General features: G+C 31.5%; 2 protein-coding genes across 4 annotated transcripts; one reads left to right on the top strand and one right to left on the bottom strand.

Annotated features, from left to right (window-relative positions):
- The first annotated feature begins 5,879 nt into the window (after positions 1–5,879).
- Positions 5,880–14,396, top strand: LOC126854429 (aquaporin AQPAn.G-like). 3 transcript variants are annotated; one of them, XM_050601152.1, is made up of 6 exons: positions 5,880–6,162; positions 10,142–10,399; positions 11,155–11,439; positions 11,689–11,898; positions 12,786–12,825; positions 12,946–14,376. In XM_050601152.1, the coding sequence occupies exons 2-5, from the start codon at positions 10,142–10,144 to the stop codon at positions 12,822–12,824; spliced, it is 792 nt and encodes a 263-aa protein (XP_050457109.1). In that variant the 5' UTR covers positions 5,880–6,162; the 3' UTR covers position 12,825; positions 12,946–14,376. The 3 variants fall into 3 exon arrangements, with proteins under 3 accessions (XP_050457109.1, XP_050457107.1, XP_050457108.1); XM_050601150.1 differs by lacking the exon at positions 12,786–12,825 and having other exon boundaries at positions 12,946–14,384; XM_050601151.1 differs by lacking the exons at positions 5,880–6,162; positions 12,786–12,825 and adding an exon at positions 9,489–9,732 and having other exon boundaries at positions 12,946–14,396.
- A 347-nt stretch (positions 14,397–14,743) lies between these two features.
- LOC126854417 (uncharacterized) lies at positions 14,744–23,780 on the bottom strand. The gene is given in 4 exon segments (XM_050601130.1): positions 14,744–20,266; positions 20,268–21,025; positions 21,027–21,320; positions 23,308–23,780. Coding segments are annotated over 4 exon segments (3,567 nt in total). The 5' UTR covers positions 23,461–23,780; the 3' UTR covers positions 14,744–17,904.
- Between the last annotated feature and the right edge of the window lie 638 nt (positions 23,781–24,418).

The following is a 24,418-nucleotide window of genomic DNA, read 5'->3' on the forward strand; positions in this document are numbered from 1 at the left end:
TTTTCCGAAATCACTAATTTAATCTGCTTCTTGTAATATCTTTTAAGTGCAAAAATAATTAACCGAATAATTTACGATATTACAAAGTAATTAATTTACGATATACAATTATCTGAATAATTTACGATATTACACTTATGTCAAAATATTTAACTAGTTATTATCGTAATGCAATTTAATTATGCGTCATTAAATTCATTTAATTCAATTTAATTTAATGTTATTTCACATGTGTACAGGATCACATCTTCTTTCAAAACTACCGATTTTATCCGCTTCTTTTGTAAATAGTAAAAATTAATTAACTAAATAATTTTTAATATTATCAAAGTGCGTTAAAATTTATTTTAATTTTATTTTCGCGGAATTCATTAGTAAAGATAACCGCATGATTCGCTGTCAAGTTATTTGTTATTTCAAATTCCTCGATTCTTCCCCGTGTCTCGGCGTGATCCCTCCTAACGTTCTATTTCGCAGCAGTTAACTGATATAACGATGGTGAGCTCGCGTGCAGATAAAACCGTGACAATTAGCATACGTGAGGTCAGCCGATGGACGCGATGAACATGGGGGAACGTCATATCTGCAGTTTCTTGCACTCACAACACCCGCCCGTAACGATCGGCTTACGACGCGTGGTATTGCAGGAAATTGCTCGTGAAATTTGCATAATCACGTATATATCAATTTATTAAAAATGAAACGTGTCAGTTTTCTCTCCAGGGAAAATTTGGAGACAACTTTTCTTTCGCATAAAAATTTAAATCGATTATATAGGAAACGTTTAAAATATATAGGACAAAAATTTTAATAATTATTTAATATAAAAATATTAATTTTTCATTAATAATGCAAATTAATTTTTTGTAAATTTTGAAACTATATTATTTACATTTTTTGATTTCATAAAATATCTATGTTAAAATGTTTTATATTTTTGCGGAATTACTTACGCATATTCTATAGGCATATCTAATAATTATTATGCTTTTCCAGGCATTTTAATAAAAATTAGATTCACTCATATTTTTCTAAATATTATAATAAAATATGTAAAATTTATTTTTAAAATTAATTACAATTTTTCATGTTGCTGCTCTTTAGAGACAATAATACATATCGATCTATCGATTATATGCGCGTTTATTAATTGAGATAAAACGAAAATTGATATATGCTTGAATGTCTGGTTTCCTTCCAGCCGTCTCCTTGAAATCTGACACGAAGCAGTGCCTGTTTCTTTTTACCGCATTAATCTGCATCTGCATCAAATGCGTCTACGCATCCAAATTAGAAGCGCGATTTAATCATTATGTTTTTAAATACAAAAACAAAGATATACAAAGTATATAAAAAAAATAAATGGGAAGAATACATTACGTTATACAAGATATATAAATTTATAAATTTCAAGTCCACTAAATGTTTAATAAAAAAATATATGAATATGTCAAAAATTTGCCTATAAATAAAAAAAATGGTTTGTATGAGTATAAAAAAAATGTCAAAGATATTAAAAATAATTTATGACACTCTGTCTCTGTCAATTATGGATATAAAATTAAATACATTAAAATATTATTCTAAACATTCCGTAATTTCTACTGATGGCAAGCTGCAATACAACCGGATCTCCATTAACTCATAAAAAAATGTCGATCGTGGACTTATTATTACGATCAAGGCGACTTTTTTCGCCGAGCCAATCTAGCCAACCGAAACAATGTGACAAGGTCAAATAAAAGAGAAAAAAGAAAACCGTTCGTTTACGCTATTATGGACATTAATAATCGGCAATAGTGCGTGATAATGATCCTCAATATAGTAGTAAAGTTGCGATTTTTTAATATTACTTTATCGTTTATTCTTATCAATATCATATCATTAATATTCGATTATCATATTGTAAACCTGTTCTGTTAGGTCATTTAAAAATATTAAAATTATTTATCTTTTTTATATTTAATTATCATTTATTATATCATTTAATTATATATAATAATTCTTATATTATTTTTCACGTGTTAAAATTTAATTTTTTTTTTTCTAAATCTTTTATTATAACGGATAATTTAAATAAATAACTTTATTGCTAAATATGCTATATGAAAGAATGTTGATGCACGTGCGCCTCGTACATTCTTAGACAAAAAGACAAAGCGACGAGGTAGTTGACAGGTGGTCACGTGAAAAGAGCGGTAATGACTTGGCGATCACAATCCTGTTGTGCCGTTACGTGAAATATGTTCAAACTCGGAGAACGCGAAATGATTCATCGGCTTTCAGGACAGATCAGGATTGTCTCTATGTCGGTGAACCCGTTATCATATATTGTGTTCAAAAAAATTTTGTGAAATTTAAATATATTACATTTATTAACAAATGCAAATGTAGACAATTAATTCATGATAAATAAACTTTCCTTAGAATAATTAATTTAAGAAATTATTAAATTATTTCCTTAAATGTTAATAAATTTTTATAATATAAGTATTTATATTAATTATATTAATTTATATGATTAATTCTCCTTCAAAGAATTCTTAAAAAATTTTAAATTATCCATTTTTATAATTTCTTTTATATTCTATTAATATTTCTTTTATAATTATTCCCTTTTCGAATTATATTATTCGTTCTCTCGTCTCTAATAAAACTTGTCGATATTTTCTTACTGTTCTTCTTATTCGTTACTCTTATTTATTAATCATCTCCGCTGCGGTAAAAAACATGCGTATTAATTAATACATAATAAATATGCGCACTTGCGTGTCTCAACTTGCGTATCTCAACTTGCATATAAACCGCGATTCAATATCCGGATAACAATACGGCCAAGAACAGCTGCTTTTCCAATGAAAATAATCTTCCAACAATAGGACTCTTCTCTGCGATATATGCGTTGTAATATTTCCATTTGCAGTTCTAAGCGTGCTGTTATTCGTTGTACAATTACGATAACTTGTGTAGCATGTGGCATAATTATAGTTCTACTATAAACGAAACATTCCACGACTAGAAGAATACTTTGTTCGAAGCCATCATTATTTCATTCGTTGAATAGTTAATTGGCTTATTGCTAGTAGCCTTATTATATATATATATATATATATATATATATATATATATATATATATATAATAAGATAAAACGTAATATATTTAATTATTATCATAATGCATTGCATTATAATCATAATACTGTGTCAAAACAAGTGTATATAAATAGAATGTTTCAATATTTTTATTAAACATTTCTAATTTTTATTACAAAGCTACGCTTTTTATGAGATACAGATGTAAAAATTTAAAAATCGTTAATTGTAAAAATTAAGTTAGAAAATTTTTATTAAAAGTGTCATAAATATTTTATAAATTTGCCGTGCAATAATATGAAGGTCATTACGTGCATTTAATATTCAATAATTGTCGTAGTATTTTTTCACATTTTATCTCCAGTCGGATAGGCGCAAGCGTGAGACTCATCATCGTTGGATGTAAGGATGATTGTGCGTGCGATGAATCGCGTTTCGGGTTACACAAATTGATGGAACGAGTATTTAACATTTTTTCGCGTCGCTCGCCTCCGCATTTTCTGAATGTCGTCGACTCGTTTAAAAGCCGATTGCCATAATGACATTCGATTTACTTGCACGATTGGTTTAACAAGACGAAAAGATTATGCAAGACAGGACCAATATTTCATGCTTAAAGATATTAATGCGCGCAATTATTGAATCTCCATATTTAAGTTTTATGCAAAAGTACAAAATTAAATTTAGAAGAGTAAACTTAAGTATATTGAGAGCTCGAGGCAAAAAATTTTGAAATAAAAAATTAAGAAAAAAATATGCTTGTAATAAATAAAATATAAACTCAGTAAGAAAATAAGACAAAAGATTGAAACAGAAGAAATAAAATAGATAAATAGAAAATAGTTCTAAATAAAAGTAAGAACAAAAAATAAATGAAAATTATTGAAATAAAAATAAGAGAATTCTTATTACTTTTATAAATAAATTTATTATAAACAAATTTAAAAAGATTTAGTTTAAATTAAAAATATAAATCGGAATGACACAGAAAAAAATTAAATTAAATGAAAAAAAGACCTATAAACCGTAGAGCGTTTAATCGTAAAAGTAAAGGCTAGAATGAATTCATCGTCTTTAGAGTAGTCGTCGTTGCGGTTAGACGATTCCCCTTCGTTATGCATCGCGTGCTTTACAAGGAAGTACCGTTGAAACCGTATTTTCCTTTTCCTACCGAGAAATCGCCATTTCCGATTACACGTTTCGGGAAAATTACAATCAAAAGAAATTCGAAAATCAGAAGTCGCTCGCTGTCAGAAAACTTGCTTTGCGTTATTTCTCTCGTATTTCTATTAAAAATGATTTTTTCAAATTATTAAAATTTTATCGATTTATATATCTATGTAAAAATATATTTTTGTAGGAATAATATTCTCTAATATTCTCTAAAATTTCATCAATTTAAATAACATGAGTCTCGATTATTCAGATGATATCATCGTTCAAACGAGTTTGTGGATAAAAATGTTATTTCTCTACCTAACTTTCATAGAGCACTGAAGAGAAAAAATTGAAACATAGAAGCCAAAAATAGTAAATTGAAAATAAGCCGAAACAAAAATAAATTATCCTTTTTTAATCAATTAATAAACAGAGAGGCCAATTGGAGCTCAGATGCGGTATTTAGAGCATAAATTATTATATTTTATTAAATATACATTCAAGATGTATTGTACATTAATTCAAACGTTTCGACCCATTTCGGCTCCTTTGAAATCAAGGTGAAAAATAGAAAATTAAATAAAAAAAATAAAGTATATGACAAAGCTTTATGAAGCAATACGATGAACGATATAGCGAACAAAACGCAAATAAACTAAAATATGCATCCTAGTGTGCATACAATATAAATATATACATATAAAGCATGATAATATAAAAAAGATAGTATAATGAAGATTGCACTCATTAGGCAGACTCATTAACGCAAATTCTAAATTCACCTTCACAGCGATGTGATGGTTTATTATAAAATAAAATAAAAAGTTGCGTAACGCAAATACATATCGTTCGGTAAAACTAAAAGTTGATAAACGCCAGAGAAACGATGAAAAAAAGGATGCGAATCCCCGATGTGAGAATAAATTCATAGATACTGTGGAAATGCCCAATTATATAAATATGTGCCTAAAATGTGTCACAAAAAAAATGCAATGTCGGGAAAAATTAAAAACCATATATATATATATATATATAGACGAAATACTTACAGGAGAATAGAAGTGTCAACGATTCAAAATAAAAGGTCCTTTTTCTAGCAGTCTTCAAAAAAGTTAAGAACTTTTCGAAAAGTCCAGATACATTTTAGACAATTTAAAACATACAAATTTTTCAATAGTATACAAATTTAGTACAAATTAAAAAAAAAATTTAATTTTTCTATTTCTGTATTAAATTTTTTTTTTTTTTTACCTTTTATAGTTTCACAGAATTTTTAATTGCGAATCTTCAAACGGCAAATTTTTAGATATAAAAACTGTTTCCATAAAATTTCAAAATCACACATATATTTACTTAAAATTAAAATGTTAATGATGAGATATATTTATCACTTATCAATGGCGCATCTTATCAATCTTATCAATGGCGCATCTTCAAATTTAAGCCATTCTCCCATATAAGGCTTCATATTTATCAAAATACGCATGTAATGCATGCGTGAACTCATCCACGTTGTTTACGCGCCTACATTCGCCACTTTTAACCGCGATATCCCTTCTACTCTGCTGTCAGCCAGCCTGGTAAAGTACCAGAACAGATATCTACGTGAGGCCCGACCGGCCCGAGAGCTTCACTTGCGACAGTTGTCGTTCGGTCGCTCTCAAAGAATCATCTCGGCTTCATCGTAAACCGTCTTCGCTCGAAAGACTTTTAGAAAAACCCTCCAAAAGTATTCGAAAGAATCTCAAACGCGTTTCTCAATTAAATCTCGAAAAAATTTTATTGAGTAATTTTTCGAGTATTTTTCAAGAGACTGTCAAACGATTTTGAAGGAACTTTTAGAGTCTCGTGAGCAGCTATTGACAGAACTAGAAAGAAATTAGTGTAAACATCAGTTACGAAATTCCAGGGTGAGTGAAGATCTATTTGCATCATTATTAATTTTATTTATTTAAGTTTTATTTATTAAAAAAATATATGTATATTTTATATTTATTTATTTAGATATAGATTTAGTTATATAAAACATACTAATATTTTATAATATTTATTAAAATTAAAAATCTTTCAATAACTTTTATAATAAAAGTTATTCAGTGCTTTTAAAAAATGTATAAAATAACAGAATCTATCGGAAAAGCTTATCGACACGTGGGAAGGATTTCCAATCAAAGAAACATGTCTAGACTGTCTTGATTAAAAGGCTGAAATGCAATCGCTCTGTGTTAGGCGCAAAATCAAGCTTTTACGATTCGAATCAGACTAGCAATTTAACGTGAGCTGCATGCGAGATGCGTATTCAAATCTTGATCATTTTTTGCTGGTACGTGACATTCATGTAAACATTTTAACTATTTTTGTCTTTATCGCGTGCTTTGTTTTCGCGGAAGCCATGCAATGATTTATCATTGTCTCCCATATTTTTCTATCGATATACGATAAACACGAATAAACATGCGTGTCAATTAATAAAATCCTAATATTGAAAGAAAATATTATATACATATCTCAATTGAGATATAAAAATTATTATTATTAAATTATTTTATTCTTTATAAAACCTTATTTTATGAAATAAATAATTTTCTAAATAAGTTATTCGGTCTCAAGCAGACAATAATTATTGATATATAAATTGTATAAAATGTTCTAAGAATAAATAATTGTAAGTTTGGAATTAAATTAAAATAATAATGTAATTTAAAAAATGCAAATAATAATAGAATAAAAAGATAAAAGTAATAAAATTTGTATAATAAAATTATATAACATGCAATAATAATTAAAGTAAAATAAATAAATATTTAGCTTAGATCTTTTCATTTAATTAAGATTAATTTAAGAACTGTTTAAAATTGAAATATTCAAAAATATTTTGTAATTCAATAAAATTGATTTTAAGAATTAAATTATATATTCATGAGAATTAATATTTGAAGCTGAACTTGAATTAATTTACGTCAAATTAAAACTTTGACAATTAACAAGCCATGCAATGAAAAAGCCATTGGCTTATAAAGTAAAATAAATGGATTGTCCATTCGATATGGTTGAGCGATCCTTTAAAGGGATTGAGAAGAAGTCGTACACGGTGTCCACCTGAGAAAAATAAAATAAGTGGAAAGGAAAAATCCTACGATACTATATATGGATAACGATCTCTCTAACGGTCGGCGATAAATCGCCGAGGATCTAACGGCGATTTATGCTTCCAAATCGACCGGTCTTCGCTTTCGCGGAACGATCGACAGCAAATCGTAAAGGAATGAACTCGAAGTGGATTCTCAGGTGAGATAGGAGGGGGTTTTATTGCCGCCAGGTGGAACGTCGATATCGATAATCGCGTCGCGAAGGACAACCTTCTTTTCTTCGTTGCTGAATATAACAAGATGTGCGAAAAGCAAGAAGGACGTTAATAAAAAAAAATAGGAAATCTTATAGCAGAAAAAAATGAAAGAACGTAAACGCGTTTTAGTAAAAATTCAAGATTTGATTGCAATTTACAGTTCATTTATGTTGCGCCATTTATAATTGCAATTGCTTGACAAGATTGACGATTGAGAAATTAATTTAAATAATTAATATTAAGATGTCGCTTTATAAAATTTGCATATTTTTTCACAAATTTTCAGTCGATTATAATTTCATATGTATATATATATATATATATATATATACAACATAAAATTAAAATTTTTAATTAAATAATTATAAACATAATACAATTAAACATAAATATGACTTAATTAATCAGATTAAAAAATCATCCAATGTTTATAAAATATCAAAATTATATGTTAAAATATGATATTAAACAAATAAATAATAAATAACAAAAAAAATATGTGATGTAAATGAAATAAATATAACAGCACGCTTGCTTGTGCTTTTGAAATCAGGCAGTATTTTACAGAATTATCAAAGAAATTTATCACACAAGTAATCCTTCTCGATTCATGTTCTCGCAATACAGAGATTTGCCAGAACAAATAGTAAATAGTTATTTTAAACATTAGCAAAGACAATTTCTCAACAACAACATAGAATCGTATTTGTAACCCGATTAGCGCTCGCATTTGTAAAATTAGTGGCGCGATCATGCTAGAAGCAATCAGATAAATGGAAGTAAAGGTAAATAAACGATGGAAATAAAGATCGGAGCTCGTACTTTCACAGAATTTCCCGACGGTGTCATACATCGCCCGCGCTCTATTAATGTGCGAACATTACCGCTTTTACGATCCCGCGAAATTGCCGACCAAGCGGAATTCATTAATTTAGCAAATTGCGTCATATGAATAAAATGCATAAATAGTGACAGAAAATTCCATGAAATTTTAGAGAATTTCAAAAATAAATGAAAAAGATTAAAAATTTTTGATTGAAGAAAATTTGACTGAAAATTGATATCAAAGGATCTATCCTTAAAATGTCGAATTTCAAAAATTTGCAATAAACATTTATATCTATTATATTGATATTAATAAATTTAAGATTATAGAATTTATATTAATATTAATATTATGACATATAACATATCTATTAAATAAATATTAAAAATAATTAGTTTTTCATAAATTTTGCACAAAATGTTTCTTAAATAAAATCAATGTTTTTGCAATAAATCGTGCAGAAATGCTGATCAACCTTAAAATTCCTGCAAGGCCCTAATTTAAGCTTCACATTGCTGTTTACAATCCAAACATTTTGCGAGAATACGGGGCTGAGAAAACAAAATATCGATCGCGCGAATCGCATAAAGTCAACGAATAAATCCGGTTCCTTTAATACCCACGTGATTTCGTAATGACGCGAATTTAGCAAATCGGTCACATAAGCGACAAATAGTTTTATGACACATATACAGACGGATGCGAAGGAGGAACAATCTCGGGCTGTGACATCATCTGTAGGATCCGATCATCTCATACAACTTTAGTAATGATAATCATGAAATTACGTAATCCCTTCTGTCCGATAGTATTTTATAGAAAAAAAAAGATGTTTCCTGGCACAGTTTTGTTGCTTAATCAAAAAGATATTAAGAAAAGAAAGTACCAAAATGAAATAAAAAAACCAACTCTGAAAATTACGTGTAAAACAAGTGTTTTTCTTTTTAATTTAATTAAAATGTGATTATGATAATACTTGTGATAATATTTGTGATTTTATTTTATGAAATATTAAAGAAAACGTGTCGCAATCATTTTTGATGATAATTTTCTGTTTAATTAAGGCGCGTAGGTGATAATCAACGAGCTTTAGCAATTAAGTAATTCGAGATGATCGCATTCGAGACGAGGATGTGACGATTTGCATACATAATGCAGCCTGTCGAAGCTTTCGTCGCGGTTGTGCTCGTAAAACGCGTGTCCTCGATCTAGATCCGCTAGTCGTTGATCGATGAAACCGCTAAACATTGCTAAGCAATTGTTACACAAGATGGAAGAGGAAAATCCACCAAATTTTTTTACGAACCGGTATAAAAAAAAAAAGAAAACGCTTCCTTTTATTTCATTCGTATTATATAAAAAACATCGTAAATCAAACATCTTTTCTATTATTTCAAAAAAAAAATCTTAATTTTTTATCTTTTGGAAAAGCCTGTAAATAGCATTTTTAATTAACTTAATAAAAATTATGATTTTATAGTCATAAAAAAAAATACAAAAAAAAACGTGTATTTATTTTCTGATCCTAAAGTATTTATTATTTTCTCTATTGCTCATAATTCGTTATAAAATCTTTGATTATTCGAGATAAACAATTACATTTTTATTGTAATATTTTTTTATACGCTCTTTCTTTCCCTCTCTTTCCTTCTGTTTTCATTTATCTATTTTATTTTTTTATTATTTCCTACTTAAATATCTTAAATTTCTCGCGCAGATGGTGAATCTAAAAAACGCCTTCGGGGCTGACGAGCTTACCGATAAGAAGGCCGGTCTTCCTCGTGGTCTTTTGGCAGAATTTCTCGGCACTCTGTTGCTCAATTTCTTCGGCTGCGGTGCTGTGGTAACTGAAAATGTTGTCGCCATCGGTTTGGCTTTTGGTCTGGTGGTGGCGAGCGCGATTCAGGGAATAGGTCACGTTTCTGGCGGTCACGTCAACCCTGCAGTCACGTGCGGTCTCATCATCATCGGCAAGGTAAAGTGGCATATCGTGTGTATACTTGATGTAAAAAAGCTTTTATCCCCAATTGATACAAATTAAGTAAAATATCAAGATATGCAAAATATTACACAAAGCACTTATAATAATGTAATGTATGTACTTTTTATATTAAATATAAATAAATAATTATCATTATCAAAATATAATTTCTTATACTTGATTTATAACTCATTAAAATATGTTTATTCATAATTCGTTAAAAATTAGTTAATGATAATTTAATATAATAAAGAATTATCGAAATTTTGTCTTGGCTTTCTATAAATTGCTATTATTTATTTCTTATTCTTCTCTTTTTAAGAGTTCTTTTAAATATGATTCGATTTAGAATCTCTGGAATCTTTTAAGTCATTCTGAATCCAATATATTATATATAAATCGTGTGTAAATCGAGAATCGGCTATATTTTATTCCACAAGTGAAACTTACACTTATCTAAGGGAATTCGATATCACGCGATGAAAATTGATCGTCTACAAAGAAATAGAAGTGAATAAAAAAAAAAAAAACATCTTTCATTCAAATCTCAAATTAACCGAATAAATTACGCATTACTATAACAATAAATTGTCAATAATAATATCACTAATCAATCTTTGAATTTTAATCGAATACTTATTACATTTATTGCATTATTCGTGCGAGTATCTTGATGTCTTCAAGTTTTCTTTTTTTTTTTCCTGAATAGTTATCGGTGTATTACGCTAATAAAATGCTAATTCTTCTAGGTGCCGATCATCAGGGGCATCCTGTATATCATTGCGCAATGTGCGGGCGCAATCGCAGGCTCGGCGATTCTGCGAGCTCTTTCAGCGGATACATCGGAGGATGCTCTGGGTGTAGTGAAGCTCTCTAAGGGAATTACTCCGGTCCAAGGACTCGGCGTGGAGTTCTTCCTAGCATTGATCTTGGTCCTGGTTATTTGCGGTGCGTGCGATGCCGCTAAACCAGACAGCAAAGGCATCGCGCCTCTCTTAATCGGCCTGGTGGTCACCGTCGGCCATATTGTCGGCGTAAGAATTACGATAATTACAAAGACGCATTTTTCGTTTTTTTTTTTAATTTTCAAATTGAATCTTTGAACTTTTAATTCATTCAGTATTCCTTTGTATTCCATATTCAACATGTATTTTAAAATTATATTCTATATAAAATGCAAAATTCATTATTAATTAATAAAATATTATTAAAAATTAATTCTTCCTCTTCTCTAATTTTATAATAATTTTATATTTTTGTAACAATATTTTTGCAATAATTAGGTGCCGCGAACAGGTGCCGGGATGAATCCGGCGCGTTCGCTGGGTAGCGCCGTGGTGATGGGCGCCTTCGATGATCACTGGGTATACTGGGTAGGACCGATTATGGGAGGTATCGCCGGTGCGCTAATTTATGTACACGCAGTTGGGCCCGCCAAGGAACCGGAAATCCCCGCTAGGACCTACGCCTCCGTTGCCAGCGAGGAGAAGGAGGTATATTATACTACGAGAATGTGAAATCACTTCCAGGCACAAATAAAAAGTATTCAATTTCCAAGATTTCATAATTCTTAATTTTCAGTAAAAAAAAAAACTCATTAGATTTCAAAATTATTAATTTTTGATTAACTTTTTAAAAATTTGTTAAATTTTTAAATTATATTTTACTTTAAATTTTTTTTTTTAGTAAAATTACTAATTTTTTTATAAATTTCTTTATAAAATATATATATATGTAAAAATTCTCGATAATTATTAAAACTTAAATGTCATAAACTTTTGATTCTTAATATGTCTGAAAAATAATTTCTAAATAAACATTAACAATGTAAGTCTGGCATCTTCCTCTGCATTAACAAGACTTAATTCGCTTAAAAATCACTGACGCATGCATTAACTCTCTACTTATAGTATTTGCTATAATTTATAATCAATACTCTTTTCCTTGTCGATGAAACTCTGGAATCTCAAAGCTCAAGTATTTTTATCCATTTTTTCATGAAGTAGAATATAAATTAAATGTTAATAAAAATTAAATGTTATAAAACGCATGTATATTTATAATGCATGACAGCAAAATGCGACATAATTTTTTTTCTTTTTAAATCCAAAAAATAAAAATCTTGAGAAAAAATCAGTTTTTTTTATATAACTTCTTATTGTTAAAACAGAAAATCAAAAAAAGAATTATTCAGAATTTTTTTAAGAAATAATGAAATACAAAATCTGCTTTTTTCAAGAGAAATTTTCTTACTTATTTTTCTTCGCTCTTTTTCTTATTCTTTACTTAAAATCTCATGACTATCGAATGTGATGTACATTTTTTCTCGGAATAAGATTTCCATTCTAATTGTAAGTACACGATCGTCTCTGTCCCACAGAGGTTCGAGTATATTGACAGCGGACATAACGGACTTTAAGGTACGAAGATGTCCAGACATACACAAAAATGATTTAGTAATTCGTTTGTAGAATAACGAATACTTTTATAACGTGAAAAAAAAAGGGAAAAGCAAATGTCAAAACATCCTTGTTTTGCAGCTCCAGAATCTTACCGCCAGGAAACACGTCAATCCTGCTTGATGCTCTAATCAACACTTTAACAATCTCGTCAGTTCGCAAATTGTGTTATCGATAATACATATACGATAAGAATTATTAGACGGCTTTTATTGTGAAAAGTACGAAGCGCAAACTGCAAAACTGAAGTTTAGTATTGCTTTTTAAAAGAATAATATTTTTAACAAAACATCGGTTTGTAATGATCGCTAAAAACGATCTAGAGATGCAATTATTGCAATCATAATTAATTTTAAAATAAAAATTTTTGTACAGGATTTTCACATTTTTGTTGACTTTTGTAACAATTCTGTTGAAATAAAAGCATTAATTTAATCTTATAAACATATTATAATGCCAAATATAATAATTTTCAAGAATTTTTTTTTGTAAAATGTTGCCAATTCATAAAGATTTTCATTAAACACATAAATTATATAATTAAATAAAAGTTTAATTATATCATACGTTTCTAAATCGTCTTGAATCATATAAGATAAGAATGAAAAGACAATGAAGAAAACCGAAACAAGATCTTTCGTTACAAAATATTTTACAATGCCGACATGTCATGCCACATTGGACTATAAGTGCAATTGATATTGTAAATTGCACGTATTGCATTTTGATAACATTTTGATAATTTATCAATGGAATATTCGGCTGAATTCCCACCGTGCTTCATTAAAAATTGAAAAATCACGCAACTCTTATTAAAACATATTTGATATTTTGACATTTAATTTTATATTTAATTATGACATTCAGAGCATTTTTGGTATATGCACTTTTCTTCATCAACATAAAAATTTTCAAACATTTTTTTAATTTATTTTTAAGTATTCATTGCTCTCTCATCATCAGTAAAAATCATCATGTCTTAATTTAATTTCTAATTGTTTATTCTCATTTAATTATTAATTGAGACTGATCATGCAATATTGCAATAATTCATGATTCTCTGATAATTTAATAATTAATTTAATCACACATATAAAAATACTTAATTTGTAATAATAAATGTGCGGGTATAAAAAATTCGTCTCAATGGGATTATTCTATTTTTATTATTATATTTAATTAATTTATGCGCTTGCGTGACTTTTCGATCATTTTGCTTAATGTTAGATTAATATGTTTATGCATGTTCGTAGCCATTTCGCGCAAGTTCACACGCGAATTTATAATCAATTTCCAAGATATTTTTTTATCTATTCACCGTGGATGTTCTCTGAATCTTTCATACCTACATGCACGACAGCGAATATTTGATTAAATGCCACTAATTTCGTAAAAGTCATAAAAATATAACTAATTGTCAAGTATTGTGATCACACATACGTGACATTTAATCCATCTACATACATTTAACGCACTTTCGTAACAGTATGTATTTCTTTTATAAATGAAAGTATAGCTTTATTGCATTATATATTATATATGTAATTAATAGATTATATATATTTATATAATAATAATGATCCAAAATATTGTATTATCGTAAATGTAAGAATTATATGTATGTAATGTTGTGTACGGAATAAAGTCTAAGTTTTTATATAAATTCTTTCAATTATATGTTCATTCTCTTGTAACTAATATACATAATATTGGCTAATAATATATATTATGTGTATATATAAGTAATTTTTTGTATTCTCTTATCCATTTGGACATTTATTGTTTAGGGATTGTGTAAGAAACAGAGAGAGAAAAAGAGGACATGGAAGAACAGGCATAACAAATATTGCCGAGGGCTCTTTTACACTTACACACAATATACTTTGTATTTCATATATAATTCCAAATATCTTGCACAGAATATCAGATAACCTACGTATGTTATCGTCTTCAGAACTAATTAATGAAATAATTCTGGATATATGATTACACTATTATATGTATATCTAATACTTCATTATCTTTTATGTTCCCAACGTTGTATATATGCTGATTTGTATAATCAGAGTCCATTGCATCAACAACGTATTAAAAAAAAAAGACAAAAAGATTGTAATTATAATATTCGAAAAAAAAATCGATTGGTTTAACATACTAATAGACTGTGTGAACCAATTGTCTTAGATTCGCGTTAATTTCAGTCAATATTAAAATCTGATTAGCGTAATTTTATCGCCGTATATTAAAAATTATAGTAAAATTGTATATCTGAAATACTTTGTCATTTTAACACGTTTTCGAATATTGATATAGATATTTTAATATATTCGATTAAATGAATTATATATTAATCATGATCATTTTTAAATATAAAAAAATGATTAAACTTGGAAAAAAGAAGGAGATTGTCAAATGATAACCGATTGATGCAACTAGTTGCATGTTGAATTTTAATGGTAAAAAAAGACGAATTTGACAAATCGTAAGAATCGTGAAATTATTTCATTAACCAAAGCTCAAAAAATCACAAAAAATATTGTATATATTTATATATATATATATATATATATATATATATATATATATTTACACATTTTTCTCGTGGCTTTAATTTTTGAAAATCGGGATCAATCCATCCGTGATGGCTTATATATTTATATACATTCTCTCATTGCAAATTGTGCCGAATTGAAAGATAACACTCAAAATGAAGACATCGTAAATAAATCTAATCAGTTATTTTAAATTTAGAAAAATCTCGTTATTTCAAAAACAGTCAAATTTAAAAAAATCGAGATAAGAGCAAGAGATGAATAAGAGATAAATCAAAGAAGTATCAAAAGATTGAAAGTTCTCTTTTCAAATCATTAGAAAAATAAGTCTACAATTATACAAAATGTACTATAAAATTTTTACAAATAGATCTCCTGATGTTAAACCATTAAAATGACATTAATATTAACCATTCTCGAAATAAATAATTCACTCGAGTTTACAAGAGTCACTTCATCTTCTCGAAGCATAAAAATTAAAAATTTTCGATGTGATCTTAATGGGATTGACGCGATGTCATCTTCCGTCCGCGATCATCGAACTCCGAAACAATCGAAACTATCAAGTCACAAGTAAAATATGTTATATGTATTTGAATGTATTTAAATTAGAAAAATGCAAGAGGATATCCTTCACATGATTGATTTGATTTTATAATGATGTTACTTTACCTGTATATAAATTTTTGTTATCAATTCATTTTTGCACTTAATAAGGAAATAGCATTAAAAATAAAACATGTAATATAATATTATAATTATATGCAATTTTGCATTTAAAAAATCAGAGTTACTTTTTTAAAAAACGTAATGTACAATCATGTTTAAAAAATATTATTACATAATTATTAAAGAAATATTAAATTTTTCGGATAATTATTTCTCTATTAATTACATATGATTATTACTCTAGTTACAAAATAAAAAATTATTTTTATAATTCAATATAATTTTTTTCCGCTCCTGCAAAATGTTCGAGAATATCGATATTACTTTACAATGAATATTTCTAAAAGATATACGTAAATTTTTATAATGAGTCTATGTAGAGTCTCTTCATAATAATCTGTTTTATCTTTAATGTTATTTTCTTATCATGCAAGATAGATGGATAGCAACAAATATTTATGAGTCACATTGATATATATATTATAAAATCGAATCAATCATGTGAAGACGTTTGTACAGAAGAACCATGTCTCGCATGTAATACTTTTTTAGTAATTTGGTAGCTTCGATCGTTTCGGAATTTGATGATAACGAAAGATAATATCACGTCAATCCCATTAAGACCACATCAAAATTTATCTGACGCATCTTTAATTTTTTGCTTTGCGAAGGTGAAGCGATTCTCGTAAACTCGAGTAAATTATTTATTTCAAGAATGGCTAATATTAATGTCATTTTAATAGTTTAACATTAGGAGATCTATTTCTAAGAATTTTATGGTAATTTTTTCGTAATTATTTTTTCGTAGAATTATTTTTTTAAGTGGCTTGAAAAGAAAACTTCCAATCTTTTGATACCCAGTTTATCTCTTGCTCTTATCTTGATTTTTAAAAATATACTTTATGCTATTTTTGAAATAAAGAGATCTTTTTGAGATTTAAAATAACTTTAATATAAGTGGACCCATCGAATGATTTTCGATCTCGATTTTCGAAAATTAAAGCCGTGAGAAAAATGTATATACACGTTAATTATTTCTTGGTAAATTTTTTTTTGCGCATTTGTTTTAGCTAACGAAATAATTTCACGATTCTTACATTTATCAAATTCGTTTTTTAATATTAAAGTTTAGCAGATATAAATTGTTGTTGCTATCAGTCTATCTTGCACGATGGGAAATTAGCATTAAACTTAAAACAGATAATTATAAAGGAACTCTATATAAATTCATTATAAAAATTTACATATATCTTTCAGAAATATTTTTTTGTAAAATTATAAAGATATTCTTTAACATTTTGCAAAAGCGGGCAAAGAATTATATTAAAAAAATAAAACTATATATTTTGTAATAATAATTGTTATTTATTGCAATGTTATTGCAATAAAATTTCTTTTTAATTCAAAATTTTAATTTTGTTGCATTTTGTTATTACAATAAAATTAATATTAATTTTACATGCAAAAAGAATTTTAGAATCATTTTGTATTCAAAAAATAAAGTTAAAAAATACTATTATATTATTAGTAAGTAAATATTAGATAAATATATACTTGCTTCATAACTGCAATATTACATTATCTGTTTTGTATTTTGTTGATACAATTATGAAAACAACATCAATTCAGCAGTAATACGCTTCATAATCAGAGCTGTTAATATTGATATTACCTAAATAGCATGATGCATATTGATATTATCAAAATTAATTACCAATAGTACAAGGGGCCTCGGATAGAGCAAATTCGAGAACACGATTTTTACTTGGCGCAACATCTCAACAAAATGGACAAACAAGTAAAACAGAATTAAACTTTTTTAACCTTCCATTTGTGAGAGTTTGTCTTCCAAACTGTCCTGACTATCGTTGGTATCATTCAGATTGATGACAGATTCATTACCTTGCAACTCAATAACAGAATCGTTCAAGTTATCGCTCGTCGATTTCTGCACCTCCAGTACGTCATCCGATGACTCGAAGATCGAAGCGGTCTCGGAAAGATCCTGTGTGTCTAGTGATAGAGTTCCGTTATCAGGCTGATTCTCTTCTTGCGTAACGCTCACCTGTGCAGGCTCCTCCGTCTCAGGATCCAATTTAATTTCCGTCTCCTGCGCCACCTCAACCTCTATCGCGGTCTCTTGCTTGATAGTAGCAACGTCACAATCCACCTGCATCACGCAATCTTGCCCAATCTGCTCGTCAACCTCCATGGATGAGTTGTCGGTCTTCAGCTTCGCAGACGTGCTTGAGGTGTTTATGTCCGATGCTGATGACGCTGCGATGCCGGAAATTTGCGTGAGGTTGCTCAGCATAGTTTCTTGCATCTTCACCACGCTATCGGTAGTTTCTAAGATGCTGCACAATTCGCGACTCATCTCCTCTACTTCCGACGTTTCGCCAGGTTTTACGATCATGTAGCGCTTGTTCGAGTATACCTTGTTACTCGAAATCGTCGGACCCTTCTTCGGGATCGGTGTACTGTTTGTGGTAGTAATGTTGTCGATAGTAGTTGTCGTCGTTGTTTTCGACGCGCTCTGGATTTCCTTTTGAACATTCTCCAATGTCTCTTCTATGGTAAATTTCTCTTCTTCCTTCGCTGATTCTTGTTCATCCTTCACTCCTTGAGTCGGATTGATTTTCGTCATTTCTGTTTCCACGTCATCATTATATTCTCGCTCCTCGTCATATATACTCTGCTTTCGTTTCACAAACACCCTCTTGAGCGGCAACTGCTGCTCATCTTCAGACTCATCGTGTCGTTCGGGCAACATCTCATCAATCGCCTCATAATCTTGTTGCGCCTTCCTTGCCTGAAGCTCCTCGATCTTCAACCTCTGTTGCTCGACTCGCTTCTCCAGTTGTTCCAGTTTCTCCTTGGTCTCTTGATCCTGACCCTGGGAAATTATCTGTGTCTTCTGCGGAGCGATCGAGCTCTTCGGTATACTTGCTCCGCTGCTGGATGAGGCGGAGGTCTTCAGTTCAAATTTCTCGTTCAGAATGCCCGTATCGGCTGCTTTCTGACGTTGCTCCGCGGATTGCAATACCGCTTGCACCAAGCTCTGACCCTTGTCGAATGGACGCTTTACCACTACTCGTTTCACTACGTTACCAGTCGGCAATTTCGCCAATTCTGCGGGATCTATCGCGGTGCCGTCCGGATTCATGATGACTTCACGAGTAGTATCGCCCTGCCGGATAATTCTACGAACAATCACGCGCTTGACCTTGTGCGAACCCGGAGTGCCAGTTATGCTGGTTTCTCCATCCTTGACAGTAGATGTACTGACCGGTGTTCCCTCGTTACTGTTTCCTCCCGCCGACTTCCTCAGCACGATTCTTTTAATCACTTTAACCGTATTAACGGCTTTCGGCTTGGATTCAATGGTCTCCGTCTTCTCGTTATCCTTGTGAGTATCCTGAGAAGCAGTTTGGGATCTCGTCACTGGAGCTGATGAGTCTTTAGACTGATCCTGGCCGGCGTTTTGCTGATTTTTCAGTGGAATCTTGTGCTCCTTAAATACCGTAGCAACAATCTTCTGCACTTGTGCCTCGGTCTCATCTACGCGGCCGCTCTTGATGTTATCATCCTTGATTTGCGACGTCGAAGAACCTTTCAAGCTGCTCTGAGAAACCGAAGCGGTGGAAACGCTCTGCTTTACGGTCTTCTGCTCTTGAATATCGCAACGTTGGATTGGCATCAATGTCTTGATGGTCTTCTTCACCATGTTGCCATCCTTGCTGCGCACATAAACCACTTGATGTTCTTTGCGTTCTTCCTTTTCTTGCCTTTCAGATTTTTCTTCCTTCTCTTCTCTGTCTTCTTCTTCTTCCTCTTCTTCACTTTCCGAAGGTCTAGGCAGTGCCTTCGGCAGTTTCTTCGCGATGTATGCTGGCGGCGTGTAATCGTCGTCGCCATCCGAATATTGATCCTCTTCCTCTTCATCCTCGTCCGAATCTAGTTCGATGGACTTAGCCTTGTTGTCAGGCTGCAGACCATCCGGTCCCATCTTTTCGCCCGCTTCAATGTGTTGCTTGATATGAGTAACATAATCGGCGCGATTACGACAAGATTCTTGACAAACATCGCAGGTCAGGCCCATTCCTGTGCGCTTTGTATGCGTCAATTGATGTACCTCCAAACTCTCTTTACGCTTAAACGCCTTACCGCAATCTTCGCACATGACGTTTCTCCACGGAGTGAGTACGCATGTGTCTCGTCAAGTGATGGGAGAGTAAGAACGTGCGCGGACATAGTTTACACATGAATGGCCGGTGACCGGCGTGCGTGGAAAGATGCCGAGCCAGCTTGGTGCTAGTGTGAAAGGCTTCCTTGCAGTAATCGCAAACGAATGTTTTGTCCTCGCTGTGCAGCATCTCGTGCCGCTCCAAGCCCTGTTTGTACTGGAAACGCTTGTTACAGATGTTGCACTGAAACGGTTTGTCCTTTTTGTGCATCGCGTCCTCGTGCTTCTCGAGTTCCTCCGTAGTGAAAAACTCGCGATCACAGTGCTGGCAAGCATAGCGGGCTTCATCCCGATGCACCTTTTCATGACGTTGTAACAAGTTCAGTCGCGAGAATTGCTTCTGGCAGATCGAGCACGAGAACGGCTTTTCCTCAGAATGTGTACTCATATGTTTGCCGAGGTCGTATTTAGTGAAAAAATGTCGATCGCACTCGGTGCACTTATAGTTGCGATCGCGATGTGCGCGCTGAATGTGCAACGCCAGAGCTTGACGCAGGGGAAATGTGCGATCACACTGATCACACGCATGTACTCTGATCTCTCCGGGTTCCAGTTTCCTCTCTTCCTTGGTGTTGTTTGTTTCCTCTTGTTCACCCTCGCTACCTCCGTCTTGTTCCTCATCATAAAGATCATGGCGCTGATCGCCAGACTTATCCTTCTTTTCATTCTGTCTTTCTCTCTCTCTTTCCCTTTCTTTCTCTTTCTCTCGTCTCGCGTCTCTCTCGAGTATCTCTCTGATTCTCGCTATCGGAGCGTAGCTTTTTAGCGCTGTCGTGTTGCAATCTAGACTCGGCGGGTCTCTTGCTACCAGTCTCTATCGGTGGGTCGTTGGGGATGGGTGGGAAGGGTCTAGGCAATACCCCGGACAGAGGGTAGTCCCGCAGCGCTTCATCAGCCTTTTTACATTGCAGTTTGAATTTGTAAGAACGATCCAGATTCCAGCGGCACATGTTGCAAATCATTTGTGGCATCCCATCCGCAGCATACACCTGTCGAGAATAAGTTTGCAACGGTTTGTTAGCGATATGTTCATCTGTCGAAATTCCGGAAAGGAGTTTCTTCAAGATTGGAGATGCAGGAGAGGTTTCGTTGCGGAGCTTATCGATTTCGTAAAACTTATAAATTTCAGGAGATGAAGGAGAGGTTTCATTGCTGGGCTTATCGATTTCATAGAGCTTATAATTTAAAATTATATAATATATATATAATATACAATGTATATAATTATATAAAAGTTGTATATAATGTATGTATAATATATGTATAAAGTGTTAATTTGATTAATGTCTCTATTAATTTGGAAAACATTTTATTTGAAAGGTTTTAAGAAATAACGATACGTACTATTTCTGTAAATGTAAAATTAAAATATATAATAATAAAAAATAACATTATTTTCTTATTTAATCATTGAAGAATAGAACATTATAATTTCTTTTCATTTACAATTTTCATCTATTTCCTAAGATTTTTATTTAAAAAATTTTATCGTAATCAATTGTATGTATAAAATATACAATATACAAAAAATATATATACAAATTTGTAGGTTTCTCAAAAAATTATACATCTATAAATTACATATGTGTAATATATAAAATATAAAAATTGATGTAAATATTATAATCAAAAAAGCAATTATATATTGATTTTATATTAAATTATATATCTCAGAAAACATCAACTTATCAAAAAGAAAAAAAGAATATGAATAGGTCGAAACATTTATATACTTAATAAAAAATACAATTTTACAAAATTAATAATTTTACAATAAATATTTTATTTACAATATTGTATTTGTCTTTTTTTCTTCAATATATTAATAACAATAAATAAGGATTTTGTATGATCTTATACTAAATTTTCTCGCAAAATTTATTAAATTAAATATTTTATTTGAATATTATTTTCGAATTATTATCGAAAAGCTAATAAAAATATTATGATGCTACACGTCCGTTTTTCTCGTCCCATTTTTAATAATAAAAATTGTTTAATTTTAATTTTATTATTTTGTAGTCTCAGTATAATCAAATGCAGTAAATGTATAAAACATATACCGCAATAACAAAATATATAAAATAAATAAGATTACAATATTCACAGATATGTATGCAATAGCAAATACATTGATAAAATATGTGTAAGAATTATACAAGAGGTTTGAAATACTACAAATAAGAATAAATAAAATCTCATTAATAAATTATTAGATAAAATAAATATGATTTTCTAACATATTCTTATCGCATGAATTTTCAACATCTATTTGAATATAAAAAAATATGTCATATATCATGAATAAGCGCGCGCGTGATATGAATGTATGAATAAATAATACAGTTTACCAATAAATCGGTACAGATATATATATATATGCATAAGATTAATTTAAAGTCAGTTTAAAGATCAGTTTTGTAAAAATTGTATTAAAAATTTATCGAATAAAATGAATCGAGAGACACGTATATATAAATAATGTGCTTTACTAATAAATCAATGGTATTAGAGTTTAAAGTTATATAAAAATTGAATAAAATAAACATTTTTACCTTCACTCTCAAACTGTTTATTCTTCATCTCGATTCCGGCGTCGTGACTTGAGCGTTCGCGAAGAATTCTACTAAGCGCGTCCAGGGAATGTGGATAAAAAAATTTAAGCGGGAACATTCGACTATACGTCGCGGCCTCTCTCCACGAACGCTGACGTCACGACGCCCGGATCGGCCGGCAATCTTACCGTCCACGTTACCGATGTCACCGCGCAATCTCCCCTCTCGAATCTCTCGCGAAACAACAAACACCCCCCTCGTAGCTAACATCCCTATCGCCCATCTAATCATCGCTTCTAACGAAATTTATATTTCCCGGAGAGAGACGGGATAATGCATCGCGAAAAAAAAAAGATCGAGATATCGACTCGATGCCGTTAGGGAATGATGGTTACATATATCGCGGGGGGGGGCCACTCACCTCGATGGCGACGCAGGACATGATTTGCAATGTGAGCGGCACCTGGAACGGCTTGTTGTGGTCGCGCTCGTAGATGAAGCTCAACGGTTCCGCCTCCGTCAGGCAGAATCGGCAGACGCGCCGCGAGCGAAGCGGCGACGGCCTATTCTCCATGTCTTCGACAGCCGGTGTCTCCGCTTCGGTGACGGCGTGGGGCCCCGCTTCTAGCTCTCTCGGCGCTCGCTCGCGCGATCACACACGGGGGAGAGAATCTCTCCTCGGCTATATCACACGGGCAATGCTTGGCGTTACTACCTGTTTTCGGCTAGTTACTCCCCCGATTCGTTCGCTCGCTCGCTCGTTCGTTTCGCACGAACGACTCGCTCGACGACGCCGAGCGTCGGTAAGCGTCGCGTCGCGCACTCTTCTCTCACCGGGGAATAGCGGGTACGTCGCCACGGCGCTATATAATGGCGGACGAACGTGGAACAGACTGGCCAAAGTCGCGCGTGTCCCCGGCTGCTGCGTAGAGAACAGAGAATGGTAGAGAAAACGCCGTCTACTTGGATCGAGGAGTCTTTGCACAGTGGCGCCGCGCGAACGCCGCCGGATAGCCGCGGAGCGAGTGGCCCGCGCGCGGCTCGTAAAGCGAGAATCGTCTTTATCGCCGATCGTTTGCGCGAGAGTTCAAGTGCGATTCTCCACCGAGAGATGACGCGTTTATATTCGTTTGCCGGATATTACCGCGAAATAAAATGATAGCCTAGTAAATAAAAATAAAATTAATCGATTTATCTTAATTAATCTAGATTAATTAATATAAATTAATTGCTCCCAATTCGCGGCTCCAAAAGAAAATGTTAGCCGGTAATTTATGTATTCGCATACGTTGGTTTGCACGTTCTAAAATGAGATTTGTATTTAAATTTGAAGAATATGTATTTTTAAAGAAAAAAAGACGCAATTTTTCGTGAAACTATTATATAATTAATGTAGAAAACAATTTGCACTCGCAAGGTTTGTAATAAAAAATTATCGTAATTGAATTAATTAACTCGTAAACGTAAATGATATTGAAGAGATTAAGAATTATGAAAGATAAATCTAATTTTTATTGTTCGCGTGTGCAAAA

Source organism: Cataglyphis hispanica, chromosome 14 (assembly GCF_021464435.1).
Source record: "Cataglyphis hispanica isolate Lineage 1 chromosome 14, ULB_Chis1_1.0, whole genome shotgun sequence".
NCBI lineage: Eukaryota > Metazoa > Arthropoda > Insecta > Hymenoptera > Formicidae > Cataglyphis > Cataglyphis hispanica.